Source organism: Alosa pseudoharengus, unplaced genomic scaffold (assembly GCF_046254945.1).
Source record: "Alosa pseudoharengus isolate Yale_2024_CS ecotype anadromous, Long Island Sound unplaced genomic scaffold, YU_APseudo_1.1 YU_APseudo_1.1_scf_106, whole genome shotgun sequence".
Lineage (NCBI taxonomy): Eukaryota > Metazoa > Chordata > Actinopteri > Clupeiformes > Clupeidae > Alosa > Alosa pseudoharengus.
In genome coordinates, this window is record NW_027468572.1 from 23,215 (window position 1) to 49,686 (window position 26,472).

Below are 26,472 nucleotides of genomic sequence, written 5' to 3' on the forward strand. Positions count from 1 at the left end.
AACCGAGTAAGTTCTCCAAAAGAGCCGAGCCGCTTGCCGTGTTTATGATGTGCAATAGCCACGCGGGCCAAGAATAGCTCCCCTTTCATCCTGTGTCTTAAAGGACATGGCAGGTCACATTTCTCTCCCTGAGGCTTGCCGGCACTCCGAAGCCCAGCGCAGGGGGAAGTGACACGCGGGAGAAGAGGAGAGGGGAACGAGGGAGGGAGAGAGAGATAACTGGAGGAGGAAGGGAGAGGAAGAGAAGAAAGAGGGGGATCTCTGTGGGGGTTTTTTTCTCTCTCTGTGAGACGTGGGACCCTGTCTCCCCCTAATCCAGCAGATGTGCGTCATAAGCTATGAAGAGGAGCCGGCGAGTCTCAGACTTGCGCACACACACACACACACACACACACACACACACACACACACACACACACACACACACACACACACACACACACACAAACTGCAGTACTCACAGCCACATCTACTCATGGCCAGATACACACAGACATGCATGTATGAGAGCACACACACACTTAGCCACATACAGCCATAGATGCATGGGCACACAGCCACACACATACACACGCACACGCACACACACACACACACATACACGCACACACACACGCACGCACACACACACACACACACACACGCAGATGCTATCAGCCCTCCTCTCGCTCTGCTCGGCTGGCAGAAAATGAAGGCCTAATCCCGTGGATATGATCTCAGCCTCTCTCCATTACCCCCACCCTTTACTCTGTCATGTGGCCAGTGACCATGTAACACACACACATCTGCACATACACACACACACACACACATGCAGAGACACACACACACACACACACACATGTAGACATACACATTCACTCACATACACACACACACACACACACACACACACACACACACACACACACACACACACCCATATGCAGACACACTCAAACACAAACCCTTCAGTCCCAGTAAAGCCTAATCCTGGGTTAGCATGGACATATAAACTCCTACCTTTATAAGACATGATGAGAGCAGCCTTCCTGCCCTCGTCTCCTCTCTTCTCTCCTCCCCTCTCCTCCTCTCTCTGCTCCCTTCATCTTTTACCTTTTCAATGCTCCTTCTATCCATTTTCCCTCCAGAGGATGCTATTGTTCTCTTAAGACATGGTCCTGTGTGATTAGATCTCGCCCACTAATAGAAGACACACATACACACTCACACACATACACACACACACACACATTCTCTCTGGCCTTTAGCACACATCACTGCACTAGCTGTCTGGCCACACACACATACACACACTTACCCACACATACACACACACAATTGTCAGGCCTCTCTCTCTCTCACACACACACACACACCATGTTGAATCATCTGAGCGTGTCAGTGCCGATGACGATCCTCATTCATCACCCGCCGTCTAGCGAGCGTGTGCACATCCACCCACCTCTCCCTCGCCTCTGCACCAATCACACGGCTGCCACACACACACACACACACACACACACACACACACACACACACACACACGTGGTGGTAGCACTAAAAATCCCCAGCAGGCTGAGTGAGTTTGGCAGGGCCACAGCACAGGAGTCAACATGCTCTCATTCTCTCATTCTTTCTCCATCCATCTATCTCTCAATCTGCCCAGGTTTCCCTCACTCCATCCCCCTATTCCTCCTCCATCCCCCACTCCCTTCTCCTGCTCCATCACACTCTCGCCTCCACACCAGCGCAACTCCAGCTTTTACATTTGTGTGTGTGTCTGTGTGTGTGTGTGAGAGAGAGAGTACCCTTTCTAGAGGCATCATTGCATTCGCGTGGTCAGGTAGAGAAATGGAATTCCATCTTGTCCATGTGTGTGTGTGTGGGTGTGTGATGTAGAGGACTCGCTGCATTCACATGGTTAGGAGGAGGAGTGTTGCGTGGACATGGACATGATGTAGCGTAACTGTACATCGGGAATGGTTTGGGAATCTGGAATTCCGCCTGGATCTGTGTGTTCTGTTTGTCATGCAGTGGAGGAATGAAAGTGACTGTCGTCTGCTCCCTCCTGCAGAGAAGAGGAAGAGGAGGGGAGGTGCACAAAGCCCTCGTCTCTGGGAACGCTTGCGTGATGTAGCGTTACTATGCAACATAGAGCACTCTCTGGGAACGCTTGCGTGATGTAGCGTTACTATGCAACATAGAGCACTCTCTGGGAACGCTTGCGTGATGTAGCGTTACTATGCAACATAGAGCACTCTCTGGGAACGCTTGCGTGATGTAGCGTTACTATGCAACATAGAGCACTCTCTGGGAATGCTTGCGTGATGTAGCGTTACTATGCAACATAGAGCACTCTCTGGGAACGCTTGCGTGATGTAGCGTTACTATGCAACATAGAGCACACAGCCTGACTATACAACACAGAGCACATAGCCTGATACAACACAGAGCACACAGCCTGACTATACAACACAGAGCACACATGCAACACAGAGCACATAGTTTCTGGCATCAGGTGTCATTTCAGTAAATTTGACAGGACCAATATGGAGGAGGTGTTTGTGATGTGTTGTTTCCAGCAGAGATGCACCAGACCAGGATGATGTTGGTTGTGAATGCGCCATCGATCTCATCTCATGTTGTTTTATTCACCAGGACTGCACCATCGATCTCATCTCATGTTGTTTTATTCACCAGGACTGCGCCATCAATCTCATCTCATGTTGTTTTATTCACCAGGACTGCGGGGATTCACCAGCCATCAGTCTGTCGGACCTTCGGACGCTGAGTGACAGCGACTTGGCCATGGAACTGACCAACGCGCTGAGGAGGTGAGAGGCACTGGAGACACAGATGTGCAAACTCTCAATGTCCCTGTCAATCACACACACACACACCACACACACACACACACACACACACATACTGTATATTTATAGTGTATACACACACACACACATACATACACATCACCTCCTTAAAACATACACACATTCAGAGATATGCACCAGCTCCTCTAGAAACTTAATGTCCTCTCATACGCACACACACACACACACACACACACACACACACACTCTGTTCCTGTTACAGTGTATAATGAATGTTCCCTATGGCACAGATACAATTCCGATTAAGCAGCAGTTCCTTCCTATTGTCCAGCAGCGCCTGCTCATAAGTGCTGATGCCTTCAGCCTGCTTTCGCCTCATGGCTCCTAAATGGGATTGTTATGAGGCAGCACATCTTTGTTGAAGCCCAGTCTTGTGCTGTAACTGTAGGAGAGAGCGCTATGTCTCAGTGTGATGTCATGCTTCATGGGTAGCCTGTAGCTGATGACGTGTCTGCATACACTCACTGCTATGTGTGTGTGTGTGTGTGTGTGTGTGAGAGAGAGAGAGAGAGTCAGTGAGAGAGAGTGAAAGAGAGAAAACCGAAAGAAAAAGAATGTACCTGCTGAAGAACCAATGTATCTCGTGTGTGTGTGTGTGTGTGTGTGTGTGTGTGTGTGTGTGTGTGTGTGTGTGTGTGTGTGTGTGTGTGTCCACCCCTCAGAGAGAAGAAGCTGAAGGGGCGTGTGCAGGAGCTGGTGGCCGCGCTTGAGCGACTGACCAAGAGCAGCGAGGTGCGACACCAGCAGTCGGCCGAGTTCGTCAACGACCTCAAGCGGGCAAACAGGTACCTACCACCACCACCACCACCATCACCACCACCACTACCACCACCACCACTACCACCACCACCACCACCACCACCATCACCACTACCACCACCATAACCACTACCACCACCATCACCACTACCACCACCACCACTACCACCACCATCACCACTACCACCACCACCACTACCACCACCATCACCACTACCACCACCATAACCACTACCACCACCATCACCACTACCACCACCACCACTACCATCACCACCACCACCACCACTACCACCACCACCACTACCACCACCACCACTACCATCACCACTACCACCACCATCACCATTACCACTACCACCACCATCACTACCACCACCATCACCACCACCACCACCATCACCACCACCACTACCACCACCACCACCATCACCACCATCACCATCACCACCACCACCACCACCACCATCACCACCATCACCACCACCACTACCATCACCACCAACAGCACCAACCACACACTCAGCAGCCTCTAACAGCCTCTCTGTAAACATCATTAACAAACCAACAATTAGCTGGCCACAATGTCAACACAAACAAGCAAACAGATCACCATCATTAACCCTTGTGTTATCCTCAAATCTTACCGACACTCTTTATCCTTGGGGTCAATTTGACCCCAGCTAAATAAACCCTCAGAAAATGATTATAATTCATATTGTTACCCAGTTTTTTTGTGACAGGTACTTAACAAGAGTGTAATAACCACCATCAAAAGCCCTACAAAACAATCCACCCCCTCACACCCCTTGAATATTCCCCATCCAGTGTCAGCAGCCCAAAGGCTTGCTGTTGCTTCCCCTTTTGACTTATATAGTCCTGCCAAAATGACTTATATGTAATATGTACTGTATATAATAATGATAATAACAATATGTTCTCATACTATTCAAATAATAATATCCATAATATGTCAAATATTCATGTATCCTATGTTTCATACAGCTGGGGTCAATCTGACCCCAAGGAACATCAATGTACAAAATATTTGTACAGGACATTGAAAACAAATTATTGTAAAAATTTCATGCTAACTCTGTTGTACCCTTCAATTGAGGAAAAGTCATGAAACATGAAGCAAAAAAAAAAAAGTGAACCATATATTTTATGATGTTAAACGTTGCTTGGGGTCAAATTGACCCCAAGGATAACATGAGGGTTAAAGGCTATTAACAAACCTATAACCTCCCATTAGATTCACAACTGCAGATGAAGCTCCTGAAGCGTGATCCACAGCGCTGCTTGTAAAGTGCTCGCTGGGCGCCTGCGGAGAATGACTATGATCTATCATCTTTAATTAAAACCACGGCTGCCGTGCTGGGTCTTTAAGGCACTTATGAAACAATAGCATTTTAATTTGGCATTCATAACAGGACTCGATTGCTGGAGACGGCGAGAGAGAAGACACCCCCGGAGGTCTGTTCGCTCGCGCAGTTAGATGGCTCCCTAGTGCCCCCTAGTGGTGTAATGCTGCCCCTACAGGCAGTGCAACGCGCCATTATAATGTGAGGCAGCATGAAGTAAGGGCTCTGCAACAGTGCTGATTATGTCCCACTTATGTGTTGCTGATGTTAAGGGTACAGTGCGCTCTCCCTTAATGAGAGAAAGGTGGTGGTGGATGGAGCAGTTTGTGTGTGTGTGTGTATGTGTGTGTGTTTGCATATATGTGAGAAGGATTTTTTATGTATGTATGTGTGTGTGTGTGTGTGTGTGTGTTGCCAGAAGATAAGTCAGCACTGTTCAGTGGAGTGCTGCAAGCTTTGAGGGCAGCCGTGGCAAACTAGTTAGCACTCTGGACTTGTAACCGGAGGGTTGCCGGTTCGAGCCCCGACCAGTGGGCCGCGGCTGAAGTGCCCTTGAGCAAGGTACCTAACCCCTCACTGCTCCCCGAGCGCCGCCGTCGTAGCAGGCAGCTCACTGCGCTGGGATTAGTATGTGCTTCACCTCACTGTGTGTACACTATGTGCTGTTTGTGTTTCACTAATTCACCGATTGGGTTAAATGCAGAGACCAAATTTCCCTCACGGGATCAAAAAAGTATATATACTTATACTATACAAATAGCAGACGCAAGAGTGACAGCTCACTGCGCATCCTCTCCCTCTCTTTCTCTCTCTCTTTTTACACTTACTCCTACACTCCCATTGTCCATCGGTCAGTTTTTTGAGAGCAGAGTGCTCAGTGCCTCTGGGCTTCAGCAGGACCCCTTCATCATCCTGCTGTAGTCAGTCGGTGACTGGAGAGCTTGGGACTGTCCAGGCAGATTTGATCTGACCACACAACAGGACACCTCCAGCAGTCTCTCCTCAGACGTTTGCGAGTGTTCTATCTCTGTGACACAGTTGGGATTTGCCAGTCTGCTCATTCTTACTATTTACCTTACCCTGTTCTTTCCCACCCTCTCCCTCTTTCTTTCTCTCTGTCTTTCTCTCTCTCTCTCTCTCTGTGGCTCTTTGCTGTAGTAATCTGGTGGCGGCGTATGAGAAGGCCAAGAAGAAGCACCAGAACAAGCTGAAGAAGCTGGAGTCCCAGATGATGGCCATGGTGGAGCGCCATGAGACGCAGGTGCGCATGCTCAAGCAGCGAATCGCCCTGCTGGAGGAGGAGACGTCCCGCCCACACACCAACGAAACCTCCCTCTGAGCGCCCAAACCGCTGGCCCTCCAAACCTGTCAATCAAACAGGAGCAGCCAATCGGAGATGGAGATCCCCCACACACACACACACACACACACACAGTCTCCCCTCTGCCCAAAGACAGCTTGCAGTCCTTTGAGGGGCACATACCTGACCATGTGACTGTCCGCACTGCACACTCATTGGCTGCAGGGAGAGCCAGGACTTCCTGGTTGGTAGATGTCGAGTGACAGCTGTCAGTCACCGCTGGAGCGCTTAACTCTCTCCAGACTGTTTCTTCCTCCTCCTCCTCCATCAGACATGGTGATAGCTTTTTATCATGCATATTTTTTTGGAGAGCACTATGAAGACATAAAAGCTGACTATCCGTACTGGACTAAACTCAGTATTCAAAGCCTATGTTTATCTTTAATATGATACTCCTTTCCTCTTTTTCTAAACTTCAGTATTTCACTGCAGATCCTCTACGGTGCATTTTTTGTACGTTTTTGGGCTCTTCTGATTGGTTTTCAAGCATTTACCTGAAATGTGTGTGCGTGTGTCAGTGTGCGAGCGTGCGTGCCCAACTCTTTCTTCAGACACAAGTCTACGCCATTCTTTTTCAGGACAAAAAAAGAAAACAGCCAACCACGCTCAGTGACCAGCTCAGCCTCACACTAGCAGTACCTCACCTGAGAGAAATAGTTTTGCTTACACACTGTTTGTATCTACCAGTGAGTTTCTTCCATACAAACCAAGGCCTTTTCTGCCCTGAAGCAACCAGTCAGAGGTGGTTTGCTAGAGCTACACAAGACAAAACAGTAGGGAGTCTACAGTCCATACAGACCATATTTGGGTCCTATTGAAGTTTGAATGGATTGCAATAATTCAAACATCCAGTATTATCAATCTTTTTTTTGTTACAAGAAATTTTTACATTTTCAGCAGTAGCTACAGTATTATATGTTGACTTGACCTTGTCAGGGAGAAGACTGACTGTAATTTTCTTAAATATTCAGTTACCTTACAGGGAGACAAGCACACCACTTGCACACATACAGTACACTGAAACTGCTTCAAATGCAAAAACAGTAGGCTTGGAAGAGTTTAGCTCATGAATGTTGGATTGAGAATGTAGCCTATTTCATGAAAGCACAGCAATACACCCAAACCAGTGATGCAATAGCAGAGGATATTCAGTCAAAGATATTCTTCTTTCTTATCTCAGAATTCACACAAGCCAGCTTTACTTAAATTACAGTCCAGTTTAGAGTTAGAAGACTTGTTTCTTTTTTGTACATGCTCCTTGTTTAGGAAGCTGAAATGTTAAACAACTAAACAAGCAATATTGTTTAGCCCAAACGTTCTTTCTGTAACTGCACTCTGAGCCGAACACGACAGATAAATGCAGATTTAAAAAAAAAAAAAAAAAATTAAATAAACACAATTTGTTGAAAGAAATGGACACCATTGTTTCCAGGACACCTTAGTAGACGTGTCTAGCAGTCACTGAGTTTCTTTGGCATGAGAAATTAAGTTAAGCCATACTGTACTGTAAAACTCTTTGAAGCGGTTTGTCTTCGTTTTTCATTCATTCAGTCCTGGTCACCCCCTCTCCAGGCCATACATGTTCTTAGGTGACCAGAGCAGTTCTCTCACATAGCCAGACCCCTGTCACCACATTGCCTTATTTCAACTTCTTTTCCTGTAAATTCTTTCAACCAGACCTCGGCCTTTACCAGTGGCTGCTGTGCTTTCACAAAACCCACACGCTCCTGTTCTTTTTACTCTCCTTTTACTCAAAGCATTTACAGGTTCCCCTTAAGATCTGGTAGCGTCCAGATCCAGATGTGTCCGTCATCTCCAAACACAAATGGGTGTTCTGATGCTCTGCCAGTTAATTTAAGTGTAACAGGCAGAGATCTTTAAGCTCTCCCAGATAATCTACTTCCCAGCAGTAAAATGTTGCGGACAGTTCGACCACTGGGGATAAGTCTACACACTCATCACAAAGCAACTTGTCTCAGCTGTGAAGACTTATTGAGCAGTTCATGTGTTATAGAAATGGAATTCATGTGGTTAAAAACTAATGTCTGGCCTGTTACAGGATTGTCAAATGCACTTCTTTGCATAAAAAGCAAAACTGCAGCAAGAAACTAACCTTTCCCCTTCTTAACAAACAAGGACGGCTGAAAGTGAGTTCAGCTGTGGGATGGGGAATGATCATCTAATTTTGCACAGATCTGTTTTTTTTCTCTCAAATCTTTGCAATCATCGTTTTATTTTACTATAGAATGTATTTGTTTATATAATAAATGAATAAAATCAATTAAAAGGAACTGACTGACCAAACATCATTAAAGTGTGAAGTTTAGTACATGTACTAATCATTTGATATATTTTGTGTTTACTCTTGTCAATGAAATTCAAGACAGACCCACAGAAATGTAACTTCAAGCACCTATGTACACATCTAATCATGTCATATCCTCTGCCAACAGATGGCACTGTTGCTCAGACATTGTATATCCGGCCCATTTTCACCTTCCCACAGCATCACAACAGGTTTGCATATACCAGCGATGACATTCATCTGATCAAAGGTCAAGTTTGTTTTGTTTATTCCACGACTGTCGAATAGAATCCAGTAGTCTTGCATTGCCCCCTCCCCCCTCTTTCCGTCTACCATTATTTAACCAAGTATTACAATTACTTCTATGTGGAAATCTGAGTTTTATTGCCAAGACTGAACAAACTTTGTTTTTCTGAGTTGTACAGCAGGGTTTAAGGTGAGACATGAGATGAACAGGAGAGAAGAAAAGAGAAAGAAAAAAGCATGACAAAAGAAATCTTGAGTTTGGATTTTAAAAAGTTAAATACCTGATGGACAGCTACATCATGGTGGGCATGCTGAAACACGCATGCCAGAAGAGAGAGAGAGAGATTGGCAGAGAGAGAGAAGGCAGTGTGCCTAAAAGTCCTAACATTTCTAAAGACTAGATGCATGCAACATAAAAGTCCTCCTGGAGATATCGTTGTCGCCTTCCGTCATCATCCGCATGCCCAAACAGGATGCAAAAAAAAAAAAAAAAAAAAAAAAAAAACACACTTCTGGAGGCATGACATGCCTCATCAGTGAGTCCCAAAGAACACAACATGAGAAGCAGTAGCAGAAGAAACAAACAAGGCATCATGTTATAAGATGGACATGAAAACAGTACTTAAGATCTACAATGACAGCATTGGACAGAGCAAGTGTGTTTCCGATCTGAAGTGTCTCAGCTGTGCTTCAAACAAACCCACCAACCTCCTTTGATGGATTATAAACAAAATCAGCAGAGGGAGCGTACATCCATAGGAAAAGTGCTACAACCAAAACTCACGGTGAAGAAGGAAAATGAAAGATCATCCTAAAAAACAAACAAACAAACAACCAAACAACCGCACTGCCAACGATGGCTTCCAAAAAATTAAGAAAAATAAAATACAAATATAAAACAAGCCAACGACTTTCAAAAATATATTTGACGAGAGCAAAATGGTAGCCCAAATCCCATGGCACGAACACCAGGCAGAAACAAAAGGTGAAAGGCCTAGAAATCTACATGGGGGAAAAAATCGAAAAAGTCGAAAATGACAGCCTCTCGCGTTTCAGAAAAGCTATTCTGCTTTGCTTCATCCTAAAGTGAACACACTGAGTATGGTTTGATCACAGTGGTTTGAACTACTACATTTGGGAGCAATAGAAGTACGGGTCATTTGGGAGCAATAGAAGTACGGGTCATTTTTCTGTTTTTTTTTTGTTTACGGTTTGTTCTTCCTGTCGTCTGTTCGGCTGGAGCTCTGGAGTGTTCAAAGGTCCTGCGGGGCGAGTGTGAGGTCTTTCCCAGCCACAAAGCGGAGCGCTTCAAAGCGTGATTCCTGCCATCCTGCTGCCAGCAAGCGTGCGAGTGTGTGTGTGAATGGAAGTGTGTCGTGTGTGTGTGTGTGTGTGTGTGTGTGTGTGTGTGTGTGTGTGTGTGTGTGTGTGTGTGTGTGTGTGAAATGGTGCTGGAGACTGAAATGCTCGATCCTGAAGTATTCAAGGTTAGAAAAAGCCATTTAAGTCTCTGGAGATTTACCAAAATGAAAAATGAGCCAATTACATTAAAAACAAAACAAACAAAAAAAAGGAAACTATACAATGTGCCCCCACCCACCCCACATCCCATGACCTCCCCGTCTCATTCTGTGGAGCAGTGTGGTCTTTTTCGTGGGTCGCTGCAAAAAAATAATAAAAAAGGGACGGAACACAAAAGAGGGGGAAACAAAAACAAAGAGGAAAATAAAAAGGCAGTCGACAGTTCGAGTGAGTTCAAGCGACCACTAAAAAGAACCAAGAGGGAAAAGTGGAGCTCCAAGCAGACAGATGAAGACCACATGAGAAGAGTCCAGCATGGCCGACACGTTCGGGTCATGACCCCCGATGCCCGCGGGGGCGGTGGGCCCCTCATTTCTTCGCCTGCTTGGTCACCATGTTCCTGGGCGGGGTCACTGGACGGCTGGAGTTGGGCTTCTTCTTCTCCGCTGGCTTCAAGATCTGTCCCATGACACAGAGACACAGTTAGAAAGCTGTGAGTATGAATGTGTGTGACAAGAGTAGATGAGTGTGTTAGTGGGTGTGGGTGTGTGTGTGTGTGTGTGTGTGTGTGTGTGTGTGTGTGTGAGATTCACATGTACACAAAAGGAAGCTTCACAAGTGTTGACTTGCTCCTAGTAGTTCCCTGTGATGCCCAGCAGCCTTACCCAGCCTGACTAACACAGAGGAAACTGAGCTCATCTACAGCCTCCAACATTAATGCCTCATCACCTCAGCTTTCTTCACACCACAGCATAATGTGGATAAACACTCACACTTCCCTAACGTACGTACGTACGTACGTACGTGTGTGTGTGTGTGTGTGTCCCACATACCTGGAAAGAGCACATGAGCGTCTCATCCACACTCATCATGGCTCCAGCGTTGTCGAACTCTCCACAGTAGTTGGGTGCAGAGAAGAGCGTCACCAGCTGCCTCTTGGCAAAGAACTCGTAACCGTCCTCGACCACCTGCAGGGGGCGCCAGAGACAAGGGGAGTCAGGGCGAGGGGTGGCGAAGCAGCAACACCCCAGAAACAGGCCAGAGCTTGCACTCCCTCACACAGACACACTTAAAGCTTAGCGAAAGCAAAGTTTAAAAGGAGGGTTTAGTATGATTTGGCAACTTGAGCCACCACACACAGGAGTCTGTGGCACCTAAACTAGGATACCAGAAAACTCTGGAGACAAGCTGTCACAACGACACACAAACAGAGCTCTGTTGCATCCTGTAACATCAGCGGTTCCAGCCTGAGTCTAGAGGGGAAATTGGCATTGGGCACTGCTGGCCTTGTCTGACCCCACAGACTGGCCTTGGTGTGGGAGGCCTGGGACGGGACAGAGAAGCCTCCCTGGAGGATGTCGTTAGCGCCACGCCAGCTATGTTCAGAGCTCCACCGGACAGACTACTGTTCCTCCGCGCTCTGACCTCCTGCCTTTATCAGCTGGGCACAATACTGACGCAAGTCCTGATCTCACACACACACACACACGTGTCTGCGGAATGTTCAAGCATCTGTTTTATAATTCCAATTAAGGGTAAAGGTTTCACGCTGTGAAAACATTGCTTGTTAAGAGTGGGCAAGGTCCAGTGCTAAAACAGCCCAGCAGTTAAAGCATAGCAACGCCGATGGCAGTTATGGGAAGTTTCGTGGACGCACCTGAGCTCCAGGGACACACACAAACACCTGGTGAAGCAGGGGAGAGCTGGAGCACTTCAGGTCAAAGGTCACACTTTTAAAAATGGGACAGATTACAGTATAATCTGGGGTTTTGTGTTTGTGAATGTATGAGTGTGTGTGCGCTCCTGTGAGAAAGTGTGTGTGTGGCCGTGAGAATGTTTGTACAGGGCAGCATTAGTACAAACAGTCCATAACCAAGTCTTATTTGACCTCTATGCCAAGCTCTTTGTGTCTCTCTGCCTGTCAGGCACGTGTGCGCTCACACACACACCTGCACCGTGCCTCTAATCTCAGCCCCAAACCCAGATTAGGTATCAGTCACAGAGGAGCCCAGGATTACAGCCCAATCCCATCCCACTACACACACACACACACACACACACACACACACACACACACACACACACACACACACACACACACACACACACACACACACACACACACACACACACACACACACACACACACACACACACACACACACACACACACACACACACACACACACACCATGGGTGTGAGGCTGTGAGGCTGTGAGCATGTGAGTGTCAGGCGTGTCCCTCAGTCCAAGCTGTGCGGCTATACGTGCACATACGGCATCGTACAGGTTTAGGGTTCATGGCCGTTAGTGTGAGGTGTCCAGTACTGCTGGAGTTGATGCGTGTCTGCAGCGAGCCAATTGTGCAGGAGCGCTTTGAGTGTGTCTGAGTGTACATATGTGATAATAGATATTGATCACAATACATTTGCATTAGATACACCAATTCAGTATAGATTTAGTAGATCAATTTAGCATAGATTAATATAGTATAGATTTCATCTCAATAAATAAATTAGGTCCAAGAGGAAACTTTTAGTGTAGTGCAGTCACAATCAAGTGTGTGTCTGTGTGTGTGTGTGTGTGTGTGTCTCGGTACAAGTACATCAATTCCGCCTCTCTCTCGCTCACCTGATGTGCTCGACAGATGAGGTCCAGGTCGTGCTTGTGCAGGAACTTGGCCACCACTTCGGCTCCGAACGTGAAAGAGACGCCGCGGTCGTTCTCGCCCCAGCCCAGCACGTCCTTGTCCGGGTCGGACCACAGCAGGTCGCACAGCAGGCCTTGGTCCGGCACGTCGGTGGGGCGCATAATGCGCCTGATCTGCTCCATGGACTGCAGGTCAGGGGACAGGCCTGCAGAAGACAAACAACAGGGGGCACCACCCTTAGACAAAGGCACCTTCACATAAAATGGGGCTTTGGGGGTGACCCTTTGGACCCCCATTGTATCCCATCAGCCAGCGCACCACTAAGCCCCTCCATCCACTGTCAACTCCTGAGCCCTCCAAGCCAGCCAAGGCCATAGGCTCTTGATTGCTGGAGTGGTCTAATGTGGAGCTAAATGAGACAGTGCTAATGGGGCTCTGCTAACGACTACAGCTGCCCTGGCACATAGGAGACTCTGGCACTAACACTGGAAAGAATACAACTCTAGATAGGTGTTGAGTGAGGGTGTAGAGGGAGGCTAGTTGGATGGATGGTGGTCCCATTTCCTTTCACCCAGAGATTGAGAAGTTCATTTGTCTCTGATGACTGACAATAAAATGTCTATTAACAGATCTGTATTTGTGTGTACATCTGTGTGTTCTTGTGTGTATGTGTGTGCGTGGGAGTGTGTGTGGCTGAAACCCAAAGTGAGCCCGGAGGACTAGGGACTAAAGACTCACAGACTTAATTGATCTCAGGTGCTGAGTGAGTGAGTGTGTGTGGCCACATGGGATCAGATAGGTATAAATGGGATTGGGACAGCACTTCACAAGATCACATGTTACCTTGGCGATGTTTAATAACAAAGACGTTGCTGACACTTGCACCATGCACGTGTGTCGTGCTGTTGTTTACCTTTGTGATTTCCGGATTTCGCTATGGTTGCTGCGCTAAACGTCACAACGCTTTGAACTGTGGGTAATTCCATTTGGTGAAGTCTGCACCGATGCAGACTCACGGAAAGGGCTCGGTAAGTGTGTACTCAAACCCTCACCCCCGTTTGAAATGTGACATTTGGACAGCCCTAAGCCCTTACAAATTTCGCGAGAACGCGCTACAAAGTCTGTGAGTCCAAACTTTGGGATTGTGTGTGTCTCAGGTGGCGATTTGAAGGGCTCGAGGGAAACACACTCACCTCCATGGCAGCAAAAGATCTTCTCATCCACAATGGCAGCAATGGGGAGGCAGTTGAAGCAGTCGGTGAAGGTCTTCCAGAGCTTGATATTGTAGCGTCTTTTGCCTGATGATGAAAATGACACACAACACAAACACACACACATTAGCTTATCTTCTATATATCTGACCAAGGTGCCATTGTCTGCCTTTCCCTTAGAGGGCAGGTGAATCAGCAGTCTAATCCACCTGCGTCCAGACAAGAGGTGAGCTCCAAGGAGCCAGCTCACCCAGTAGCACATCACACACACACACACACACACACACACACACTTCAGTGTTTTGTGTAAGGCATCAGCCTTTTACAGCCTTAACAGCCACTAACTTTAATAGCAGCTACGTGGATTCACATAAAGATGGCTTCGAGTGGTTTCATGACCAATAGATTGTGTATAGCTAGTGACCTTAAAAAAAATACAGAGTTAAAATGAACTGCAGCAGTGCATATAAGCCCAAGACATGTACACCCACTTCTACCATAAACAAAAGCCCTTAGAAGGGTCTTTTTAGTGAAGATATCTGCACTGATCTTGACAGGATTTCCACAGGTATAGCTCCTGCAGCTGGTTCTCTCTCCATGGGGACATCCCAACACTGACAGTGCGGTCGCGGCAGACCCAACCCTCCGCTGCAGTGAGCTCGCCAAGCTCTCAACGCCTCGCAAGGCTGGGAGTGCTGCAAGGTGAACAGCCTCTCCAACAGCACTGGAGTCTAAAAATAATCTCGCATACACACACACACACACACACACACACATACCCTCAACTCACAGCTCACCTCTGTAGCACACACTGATTTATGAGGCACGGGCGCAAATGCACACACACACACACACACACACACACACACACACACGCACGTACACACACACGCACGTACGTACACACACACACACACACACACACAGAGAGACTGCGGCCGTGTTCAATAATTCATGGTGGAGACTGGCCCGAGAGCTTAGCTGTCACAACGCTCATTTCAAACTCGCACAAATCACTGGGCTGTACTGATGACAATCTGCTCAGTTGTCTCTGGGTGTGTGCGTGCGTCACCACGCTTGCAGACGGTAAATCTGGGGAGGGAGGCCATTGCAAAGCTACGGGGGAGAGTGAGTGTGTCCTCATCTCACCACCATGTATACTCAAAGTTCTTTAGTCTCTAAGTGAGCAAAGTATAATAATCTCCCTTTAATAAAATAAGCTTATAAGCTCAAGTTTCAACACTATTCCACTATCCATAACAAACTCAACTCGCACACACACACTCCTGGAAACTCTCTTACTGTTAGATAATCACTTCAGACTTGATACTCAATGACTTAAAACTACATTGAAAAAAATAACAATACAATGACCATCATGTTGACCATGCAGAAGATAGACCACATTCCCCAGTTGTCTTTGGCAATTGGCACCATCCCTCTAAAGCCCTGTTCTTCCCATCAGCCACCCTGTTCTTTCCATCAGCCAACCTGTTCTTCCCATCAGCCAACCTGTTCTTCCCATCAGCCAACCTGTTCTTCCCATCAGCCAACCTGTTCTTCCCATCAGCCACCCTGTTCCTCCCATCAGCCACCCTGTTCCTCCCATCAGCCACCCTGTTCTTCCCATCAGCCAACCTGTTCTTCCCATCAGCCAACCTGTTCTTCCCATCAGCCACCCTGTTCCTCCTATCAGCCACCCTGTTCTTCCCATCAGCCACCCTGTTCTTCCCACGGAGCACTCACACTCGTCGTAGAAGCCGTAGATGCGGTTGATGGAGGCGCACTCGTGGTTGCCGCGCAGCAGGAAGAAGTTCTCGGGGTACTTGATCTTGTAGGCCAGCAGCAGGCAGATGGTCTCCAGCGACTGCTTCCCTCGGTCCACGTAGTCGCCCAGGAACAGGTAGTTGCTCTCGGGCGGGTAGCCGCCGTACTCGAAGAGTCGCAGCAGGTCGTAGTACTGGCCGTGGATGTCTCCTGGAGAGAGAAGAGCGAGCAGGAGGGGTCAAAATCAGGGCAAGGGAGTGCTGGGATACTAGAGAAAACGCCAGGAAGTGAATAAAAGACTAGCCAGGGGCCTCTGCTGAGGATGACTACATGATTTATACAGCTCAGATGTCTGGCAGAGGGCAAGGACCCTGTGGCACCAAGAGTGCATGATGTCATGGCTGCCGCTGCAAGCAGCACATGGATGACATAATGCAGCATGCCGACGATATTCAGCCTTCTGGGTAATTTTGTGTAGCTACAAGCCTCATACAAGGAAGCTATGAGGCCAAAGCAATGCCAGATATCACTTCTGATTTCACATCTACGATGAAGGCAGAAGGTCTGTCAAGCATCTGAATTGCCTGTTCGTTTAGTCACTTCAATTGACGTCATCTCAGAGTCTCCCCCCAGGGCCGTTTGGCTGAAAAACTCAACCTTCCGTCATCTACAGTAGGTGCTTGGGTTCGCTTGCCCCAGGCTGTGGGTTCAACACCAGAATAAGTCATCTTATCAAGTAGGTGTGTGTGTGTGTGTGTGTGTGTGTGTAGGTGTGTGTAGGTGTGTGTAGGTGTGTGTGTGTGTGTAGGTGTGTAGGTGTGTGTGTGTGTGTGTGTGTGTGTGTGTGTGTGCGCTTCTCACCGCAGATCTTGAGTGGAGCCTCCAGCTCCAGCAGGATGGGCTGGCTCAGGAAGATCTCGCGGGATTTGAGACACAGCCCACGGATCTCATTCTCCTGGAGCTGAACATTCTTCCCCGGCTTTGATCCTCGCACTGCAGAGAAGGGGAGAGAGAGGGAGGGAGGGAGGGAGGGAGAGAGAGAGAGAGAGGGGAGGGGGGGAAGAGAGAGCGAGAGAGAGAGAAAGAGAGAGAGAGAGGGGAGGGGGGGAAGAGAGAGCGAGAGAGAGAGAAAGAGAGAAAGAGAGAGAGGGAGAGAGAGAGAGGGAGAACATATGAATGAGATAAACCAAAAAGCAAGACCCAGACAGATACACACACACAGCCTGATCCGTCTGTCTCTCTCCTCACTGTTTGGAATGTGGGACAAGCTTTGATAAGACGAGGACACAAGCCGAAAACCTTATCAGGCCTAATCACCTCTCTTCAAACAGAGCCGCGCTTTGCAGCATCCCGACAAAACCACGCCACACCTGCTGACTCACGCACACACACACCCCCACCCATGCATTCTTCCGCTGTGCACTAGCATGATGTGCTGTCTCCCCCTCCCTCAGACCCAGTAGCTCTTACAAAGGCGTGAACATCTCCTTCTGGCAGGGTACAGAGCAACCCCAAACATCCCGCTGTGCCCAAAACATCCCCTATGATCTGCAGCAGAGAGAGATAAAAACATCTCCTGCTACTCAGCAGTCTGTCTCTTCTCTTTTTTAATAGGCGCTGCACATATTTCTCTGTCCTCTGTGGTACTATTTTGGTCCTCCTACAGATGCTGGCGTAGCAGTAAGATAAGGGAACAGTGTGTCTCCAAAATACCTGTTTACTCGCACCATTAACACCTACTCTGTGTGTGTGATGTATGTATGTATGTATGTATGTATGTATGTATAAGTATAAGTATAAATATAAGTATATATACTTTTTTGATCCCGTGAGGGAAATTCGGTCTCTGCATTTAACCCAATCGGTGAATTAGTGAAACTCAAACAGCACACAGTGAACACACAGTGAGGTGAAGCACACACTAATCCCGACACAGTGAGCTGCCTGCTTCAACGGCGGCGCTCGGGGAGCAGTGAGGGGTTAGGTGCCTTGCTCAAGGGCACTTCAGCCGCGGCCCACTGGTCGGGGCTCGAACCGGCAACCCTCCGATTACAAGTCCAGAGTGCTAACCAGTGGGCCACGGCTGCCCCATATGTATGTATGTATGCATGTATGTATGGACAAAAGCTGCTCCCTTTTGATGCCACAATAAGCAGATCAAAGAGCCGCACTGCTGGGCCATATGACCCCAGCGCCCACCCACCCCCATCCTCCTGCGTGTACCCCAGGCCTCACGGGGACTAGCCTGCACTGCAAGGCTTCCAAACACTCAGGCTGGTGAAAAATTGAACACTCAGCTTCTGCACATGACAGCCAGCGAGACCCACTTCACCCGCCTCACATGGCCCAGGAGAAGTAGGTTAGCATCTCAGAGAGAGAGAGAGAGAGAGAGAGGAGAGAGAGAGAGAGAGAGAGGAGAGAGAGAGGAGAGAGAGAGAGGAGAGAGAGAGAGGAGAGAGAGAGAGGAGAGAGAGAGAGAGAGGAGAGAGAGAGGAGAGAGAGGGGAGAGAGAGAGGAGAGAGAGAGAGGAGAGAGGGGAGAGAGAGGAGAGAGAGAGAGAGAGAGAGAGAGAGAGAGAGAGAGAGAGAGAGAGAGAGAGAGAGAAAGAAAGGTCTCAAAAGTGAGGAGAAGATTTCCATCTCTGTCCTTGTGGCAGAAAAGGGGGGGATGGAAAGGGACACCGCGAGGAAAGGAGAACAAAAGAAGCAGGTAGTGAGAAGAGAAGAGGTGCTGCAGAAAGGCAGAAAGCCGTAAAAAAAGGAAAAGGTTCAGAAGTGAGAAGCCTCTCCAGCTCCCTCCTGCCATCAAAACAAGAGAGCGGGACGCAGAGAGGGAGAGAACAGGCTGGGCTCATACGAGAGACACAGGCTGGGCTCATACGAGAGACACAGGCTGGGCTCATACGAGAGAACAGGCTGGGCTCATACGAGAGAACAGGCTGGGCTCATACGAGAGACACAAGGGGCAGGAGGGGAGGCTGGGCTCATATGAGAGACACAAGGGGCAGGAGGGGAGGGCGCCTTATAGCTCTGTTCAGTCTTTCTGTCTTCCTGGCTCCCAAGGGAGACGAGCAGAGGGGAGGAGGTGATCGGCGGAGCCGGCCGTGGCCTACTTCTGCTGTGTGTGTGTGTGTGTGTGTGTGTGTGTGTGTGTGTGTGTGTGTGTGTGTGCGCGACACAACAGCCCTGCACTCTGAAGCTGCCTCCTAATAGCAGAATCAGACCCCAGTGCTTGGCTTCCGCAGTCAGCCGAGGCCAGAACACCACAAGCGGGCTGCTTTCTGCATTAGTCCACTGACCACACACACACACACTTTCCACATTAGTGCATCGACAGTCACTCACTTTCTAACACACACATAAATAGGATGTGTGGTGAGTATGTCTAGGTCAGGTGGACATTTGACACGCTGCTCAGTACAGAGAGGGGTAAACTCAGTGCTGTGTCATTGTGATGACTAGATCATCCACCCCACCTCACCCCAAGTCACACTCCACACTCAGCAATCCAAGTGTCCAGTACTTTCCAAACTCATTTTCTGCACACACATGAATGCACTGTTAGTCACAGCCTGATAACTTATCTGTTTGTGCTATGCCTGTTTGTGCTATGCCTGTTTGTGCTATGCCTGTTTGTGCTATGCCTGTTTGTGTGTGTGTGTGTGTGTGTGTGTTGGAAGCACACTCAGTCAGCTCCGAACTGCGACAGCGAAATGAGCAGCCAGCACCAGCACCACCCCCGTCAGGGCCTGCCCGGGTCTATTTATACCCCTAGCAGAGGCAGGCGGTGACGGGGCACGACAGCTCAGACACGGCAGCTGGCCATCTCCAAGGTGGATTATGTCATCAAGCAAATTACTTTTTTATTGTGTGTGCGTGGGATTAATGCAGAGAGGGGGCCCCCCCATCGTCAACCGCAGGATGAAAAGGGAAGAAAATAAACCCGCTCATTAAAACTCTAGGAGTTTCTCACGGCTCGCTTCGCTAATCAGATTAGGCCGAGGTGGGGACATGCAGAAAGGGACAGTCAGTGGACTGCTCCTCGCTCATGCCCAGCTCAAGCCTGGCATGAGTGTGTGTGTGTGGCATGGATGGCCAGACTACAAGAGAACGTGTGTGTGTGTGTGTGTCATGGATGGCCAGACTACAAGAGAATATGTGTGTGTGTGTGTGTGTGTGTGTGTGTAGAGAAAAGTTGTTTAAGCCATAAGCTCCAGACAGTTTGTATTTGTGGTTGGTCATACACTAGATAATGAGTGTTTACTTAATGTAGTCACCTGATATAACTGAATAACGTTTGAGAACAGAGGTGAGTAAGGCATCTTATCAACCCAGGCAGTCGAAACTAGGCTAGAGCACTGATAACATGCAAAGTCAACTGGGGCCTATCAGTGTCTGGTTGGAGTGCTAACATTAGCATTAGCCTAGCAGAATGTGATGAAGAGGCGGCGAGGAGGGAGGGGAGCAGCTGCAGAAGCTTCCCATAACACCCATCAATGGGGGAAAGCGCCGCTGCATTGCTAAGGCGCTTGTCATGCTGGGGATTGCATCGCAATCGCATGGTGGCTCTCGGTGTGAGCGATCCCGCTCCCAGGAACGGCTGGCACATTCCACACCTCGCCTTTTCCTGAAACTGGTCGAGCGAGTGCGCACATGCACCGTCTGTGTGTGTGTGTGGAAACATGTACCACACACATAAACAGCCTTCCAGTTCAACTCAGTTCTCCTTTCTAGTCTCTCCAACACAACAGTTCTCCACGGAGGGGAAGGACAGCCTTGAGGGCCTGCTCTCTGGTGTAAACAAACGCAGCGCTTATGAAGTTATAACTGCATTACAAGAACTGAGGCACAGTGTTGCGCAACAAAAGGCATCTTGATAAGCTGCCGCAGGGGCAGTTTCTTAATCCACCCCCCCACCCCACCCCCCCCCCCCCCGCCCGCCAACACTCCTTGGCGCAGTTTCTGCCCGTTACCTACGGATTCTCGGTGGTGCTAATTGACTTCCTGTCTCTCTCCACACCTTCAGCTGTTCCTCTTCAGCGCCAGCGGCATCAAATATTTACTCTCCTCGGCTGTTGCCAGTTGCTATGCGTGCCCCTGTGGCGGGTAAATAAATAAAGCTAGCATACCACAAATAGTCAGATCGGGTAGGGATGCACGATATATCGGCAACTTATATATTATCGTACGATAAGTGAATTTTTTTTAATTATTGTTCCAATAACAGAATTCCGGCCAATAATTTGCGTCAATATTTCTTTACTCCCCAATTTCCAAACTAGGCGTACGTAAGGGCTGTCTGGCTACACTGAGCTACTTGAGCTTGGTTGGCAATACTACTTCCTCAAAATAATGTCAGCGGTGTGGATGTATTTCACCATTCTAGCAAGATCTGTGGATCTGCGTTGAATCTGTGCACCTAAGCAGTGGAGTGGAGCTCTTACAATTAGCCGTTCCAGAGTAATCCGGTTTTGAAATTGAAGCAAATGTCTACATGGTCTCCAACTTTTGGGCTTTTGGCCAAATACAAAATAAATGTTAAAAATATCGCCTAGATAACTGTAAATATTAAAACCAGAGTTTTTCAATGTAGTTTCACAAAATGCTAAGCATGCATATATTTAAGTTTCTTAATGCTGAGCTGTGCTTAAATTCTTCAGTGCATGATAAATAGAAAATAAATGGTAAATGTTAAATATAGCCTTGATACCTGTAAATATTTCAATCTGATGATGTACAGTATAGCTGGATCAAGTTGGATAGTTGGATTATAGGATGCTCTAGAACTCAAACCAACAGAGTCTAAAAGGAGTCACACCACTTTTATGACAAGACACTATGGTATGTGAATGTGGTTCTGTTGACCTTTAGTTTTGTTGCTACTGTGCTTGGAGGACAGTTGGTAGGTTTATGGCAAAATTCAGCACATTTTTATAGTATTGCAATGCCAATAACCGTAACATTTTGATTACTATTTATCATATCACCACATTTTCATACTGTTTCTCTAGTGGCTGGTAAAAAAGTTGAGTGGCTGGTAGAGTTTGGAATCCACCAGCCACAGTAGCAGGCGGACAAAATATTTCATTTCCATTCCTGGTGTGTGTGTGTGTGTGTGTGTGTGTGTGTGTGTGTGTAACTAATCTCTTAGTGAAGGTATCCGCATCATGTCTCAAAACATTTGCTTTCAAATGGGACCGAGTCTCATCTGACGAGGGTGTCAGTCACTTCACACTCTTCAACAACCCTTAGGCCAAGTTCACATTAGCCAAATGAAGAAGCCACTCCGCCATGATGTGGTGATGCCTTGCGACAGTCACCACTACACTACCGCTACACAGGAAGTAGAGACTCAACCAGACGGCCCTGGCCTCGGTGAGCCTCTCCCTTGTTGTACTTTCCCAGCTACCACCCTCAACCCCTGCTGCCCTCCACATTAATCCCGTGTTCCATCCCCTCGTCTCCTGGCCCTCAGGAAACAGCACGCGCCGGTCCCGGAGCCAAACATGGATAATCCACGTGCAGGCTTGGTGCGTCCTTGCCTTCCTTTCTTAGTAAGGACGGGTGGGGTGGAGAGGAAGTGAAAACAAGACAGGTCCAGGTTTAAGAGACGTCAAGCAGAGGTCTGTAGTTGGGAGAGAAGATCTGCTACCTCTAAACCAGAGGAGAGATGCCGGGCTGGCCACCTTGTCGTTCCCACCCACCTTTAATGACCGTCGTGCGGGTGCGGTTATATAACGAGAGCAGATTAGGCTTCTACGGGAACGGCCCATATCAAAGTGAGAGTACAAGACAAAGTGTGCAGCTCAGGGTCCTCAGAGTTATGGCTGCCTAACTCTGGCCATAAAAATGAACAGCGGCTCAATTAAAAGTCTACTGCCCATGTCCTGGGTGCAGGCCTAACCTCTTTTACAGTGAAGTACAAAAATGTACACTATGAAATGATGATTACAGAACAAAGATAACAATGCCTTCTAAATAGGTCACAAACAAGATACAAGTGCAGCATAAGATTGCTTACAAAAGATTTATGAAGAGCTGTGAAGGCTTAGAATCATATTACACCATGTGTGTTACTAATCACAGTTCACAAGATAAAAGAGATATCACCAAATGCTAGCCTGACAAGTTGTGTACCAAGAAAGAGCAACTTGCACCCGCTTGTAAAATAGTGCACTTCCCATTTCTTGAATGCTAGAACCACAGGCACTGTTTACACTGATATCTGCTGACTACACAATGTGCTATTTTCTATTAACTTTCTAACACTCTTCTGCTCAAATTATCCAAAAGGTTTAACAGGTTTAGCTTTTCTAAAGATTCATGTATAGTTAGTCTATACCGCTCAGAGATTTGCATTACTAGAGGGTCACATGGTGCATGCACACTGAATCACATTTTATGAAGTCAAAAACATATCAAGCTATCTAAATAGCAGAAGTGAAAAATGATTTGGTCATTTCGACACTGAAGGGAGGCAACCCAACACACACACACCTCATGGGATCAATACGGAGAACATGTCGACAGATTAACACAGGTATCCTACTGATTACCACGTTTTTAGACGACTGTACTCTGACCTAGGTGTAGAACAGATTCCGCTAAACCGAGGTGTGGATGTAGCACAAAAGTTTTAATGTCAAGATCACAGTTCTAATTAATAGGTCAACTAAAGGCACAGATCTAATTACCAGATTGGGAATTGTGCACCTACAGATGTGACCTCCATGTTAGAACATGAAGAGACACTTTCATTTTATATTGACGCAAATAGTCATTCAATAATGAGATGCGCCTAAATACTTGTAGCGAACACACACACCAACCGCAGCCAAAGGAGGGCAACCCTTACTTTAATTTGGGTCGCTTCCCCCTGCAGTGCAACCGACACGTAGAAGGCTGTTCCTTCTGCCAGACGTGTAGCTATGACATGCCTCAAGAAAGTATTACAGTGGCTGTTAAGACGATAGTTCTAGCTATATCGAATCTAGCTCTACCTCTCCCAAATGGGATGATGTCATTCTACAACCATGCGAAAGCTTCAATAAGCTAGTCCTCTGTGAGAGTCGACCAGCTCATTTCAATCGCAGGGATGTAGAAACATAGTTTTCAATATCTATGATGGTACCTTCAATGTAAACAAATTTAGCCGAGGGAATTTCGCGGGTTTAAAGAACCCTTGGGCTGCGTCAGATGTTGAGGGTTAATGTAAATGGCAGACGAACGATTGATCATAACCTGGCCGTTTAAAAGCAACTAACGTTAGGTTATTTATATCCCGAGAAGGAAGCATCCAATATGCTACTATTTCAATGGGAATTGGTTAGCGGATGGATTGCTAGCACATTTTAGCTAACATTAGCTTTATGGCTAGAGTGAAGGCAGCCAGACGTGTTTGGGAAATCCTGTTTCAATTTCTGGCATTTTAATAACCCTATAACCTACCACATACACGTATCTCGTTCATAATACAGACGTTAATGGGACACAAAACGAACCAAAATTAAATACTGAATGTTAAGGTTTCTGAGTTGAAAGACCCAGATTGCTTAACGTTGTGGTTTACGGACAGTTGCTCATCATGGTGCCAAAGGGCTTGCTCGTCAGGCAGGGTACCGTTAGCTAACTAGCAAGCTAGCTAGGTAGCAGTGTAGCAGCCACAGCTTCAGTAGTGGTGTACTTATTATCCATCTTCTGTTCCACTGGCTAAACATTACTAATACTTCAATGCAAACGAACATTTCAAGACGTTAGAAATGTAAGTAGAAAATGACCTATATAAAACACAGAATTAGGCAATACATATTCAACGTTAACCTACCTTCCAAGAGCCGCTGAATGATACTGTCTATGTTGAGCTTGTCGATGTCGGCCATCACGTTAGATTTTAATTTAGCTACCTAAACGGGACACTTTACACTTTTTAAATCCACGCCTTATATTAATAGATAAACCTAACCAATGTAAATTAGTTGTGCCAAAGTATCCGATGTTGTTTTAAGAGAACTCCGCAGTGCCGCTCCTTCAGAGCCGACTTTGAGATCACCAACCGGCGACGACAACTAGCTAGTGATGGTTGCGCTTGCGGAGTGATGCCGGCAGGCGGAGCGATATATGCATTGGGCGGGGAAGCAAACGCAAACCGAAGCACGCTGTTTTTCCTTGCGTACAAATTAGTACTCCTGCATTTCATGGTGCCCCAAAACTTATTTTAAGTGCATGCGTGTTGTGTTTACAATATATGAAAGTCACTCTCCCCGTGCTTCCAGTGTGAGCGCACACAAACACAACAAAGTTATGTGAATGTCATGAACAGGAAATGTCATGTTATTACCAAAACCACGTGGCAGTGACAAATACCAGCCACTATTATGAGAATGCTTCATTTATCAGGGTACCCACAGGTCCCGTTCATTGCCTGCAGTGCTTTCTAAGAAGTGTCATTCGAAGAATAATCATTCCCTTGTTATTTTCCCCCCTGAAAAAGACCACAAAGCCTGTCTTGATGAGTGTATACATGGGAGGAACATTCAGTAGGCTACTCCGGACCTTGCCTAGATGGATAGGCCTTTGAACTGATGGTCATCAAAAACATTTGATGCCGCAAATACAAATATGCCCACGGTCCGCGTATTTAACCCTAATGCATGACACATATGATCATATTTGAAACTAGGCCAATCCAAATTCCATGTGGCAGGTGAATGCAGTCCAGATTTGATCAGTTAAGTTTGCAATGGTCTGCAGGATTAAATCTCGTTCAGGAGAATCTTTCGTGTCGAAGTATTTGTATAATTTCCAAAACAATTTGGATGGTATATGATGCGAAAAGAAGAGAAGAAAATCAAACTATTCAGCTCTGAATAGAAAAGATAACCGTATCCTAATATTATATGGTCAGTATTGGGCTACTAAATTAGTTAGCATGATTGCAAGCTTTTATTGATCTATTTTTAGTTTTTAATTTTAGCGTCATCTGGACAGTTAATGTTTCATGTTTTGGACTAGCCTCCGCCTACAGCTGCTCAAAAATGACAAACAACGCACAGTTATGGAGTAACCGTATTTGATTATCACATTCAACAATGATTCATGGCCGTATCTCATTCATGCTTATGTAATCTCCAGAAATAGGACTGAAAGAACAGATCCAACCAATATCTGGCTACTGTTTCACACTCTCTCAGCGCCACATGGTGCTACAAACGGTAGCCTACTGTACGGTAAACTAATGTGACATCCAACAATAGCCAGAACAGCATGTCACAACACCAATAGAAAAAGTGTCTTATATAAGGGGATAATCTTTTTCTGCACTTAAAGGGAGAGTTGTGCATATAAGCCGAGCATGGGCACGAGAACATGAAGACATTATTTTATCCTTCGGTAACACGCAGGCTTATCATTTCATA

At 47.1% G+C, this 26,472-nt stretch overlaps 2 protein-coding genes across 2 annotated transcripts in view; one reads left to right on the forward strand and one right to left on the reverse strand.

Moving 5' to 3' along the window:
- The window catches only part of LOC143112961 (colorectal mutant cancer protein-like), a gene marked incomplete at its 5' end in the record, with an annotated part of 30,975 nt that extends 22,312 nt beyond the window's left edge, over window positions 1–8,663 (forward strand). Inside the window, 3 exons of the mRNA XM_076275394.1 lie at window positions 2,725–2,816; window positions 3,539–3,661; window positions 6,158–8,663. Of these exons, the coding sequence (XP_076131509.1) occupies window positions 2,725–2,816; window positions 3,539–3,661; window positions 6,158–6,338 (396 nt within the window). The remainder of the gene's footprint in view (window positions 1–2,724; window positions 2,817–3,538; window positions 3,662–6,157) is intronic.
- A 1,433-nt stretch (window positions 8,664–10,096) lies between these two features.
- On the reverse strand, window positions 10,097–25,151 carry LOC143112926 (serine/threonine-protein phosphatase PP1-gamma catalytic subunit A). The gene is made up of 7 exons (XM_076275362.1): window positions 24,882–25,151; window positions 16,920–17,051; window positions 16,038–16,268; window positions 14,274–14,378; window positions 13,062–13,285; window positions 11,265–11,399; window positions 10,097–10,890 (listed from the first exon to the last, which is right to left on the reverse strand). Exons 1-7 carry the CDS (start codon window positions 24,934–24,936, stop codon window positions 10,801–10,803), a joined length of 972 nt encoding a protein of 323 aa, XP_076131477.1. The 5' UTR covers window positions 24,937–25,151; the 3' UTR covers window positions 10,097–10,800.
- Window positions 25,152–26,472: the final 1,321 nt, after the last annotated feature.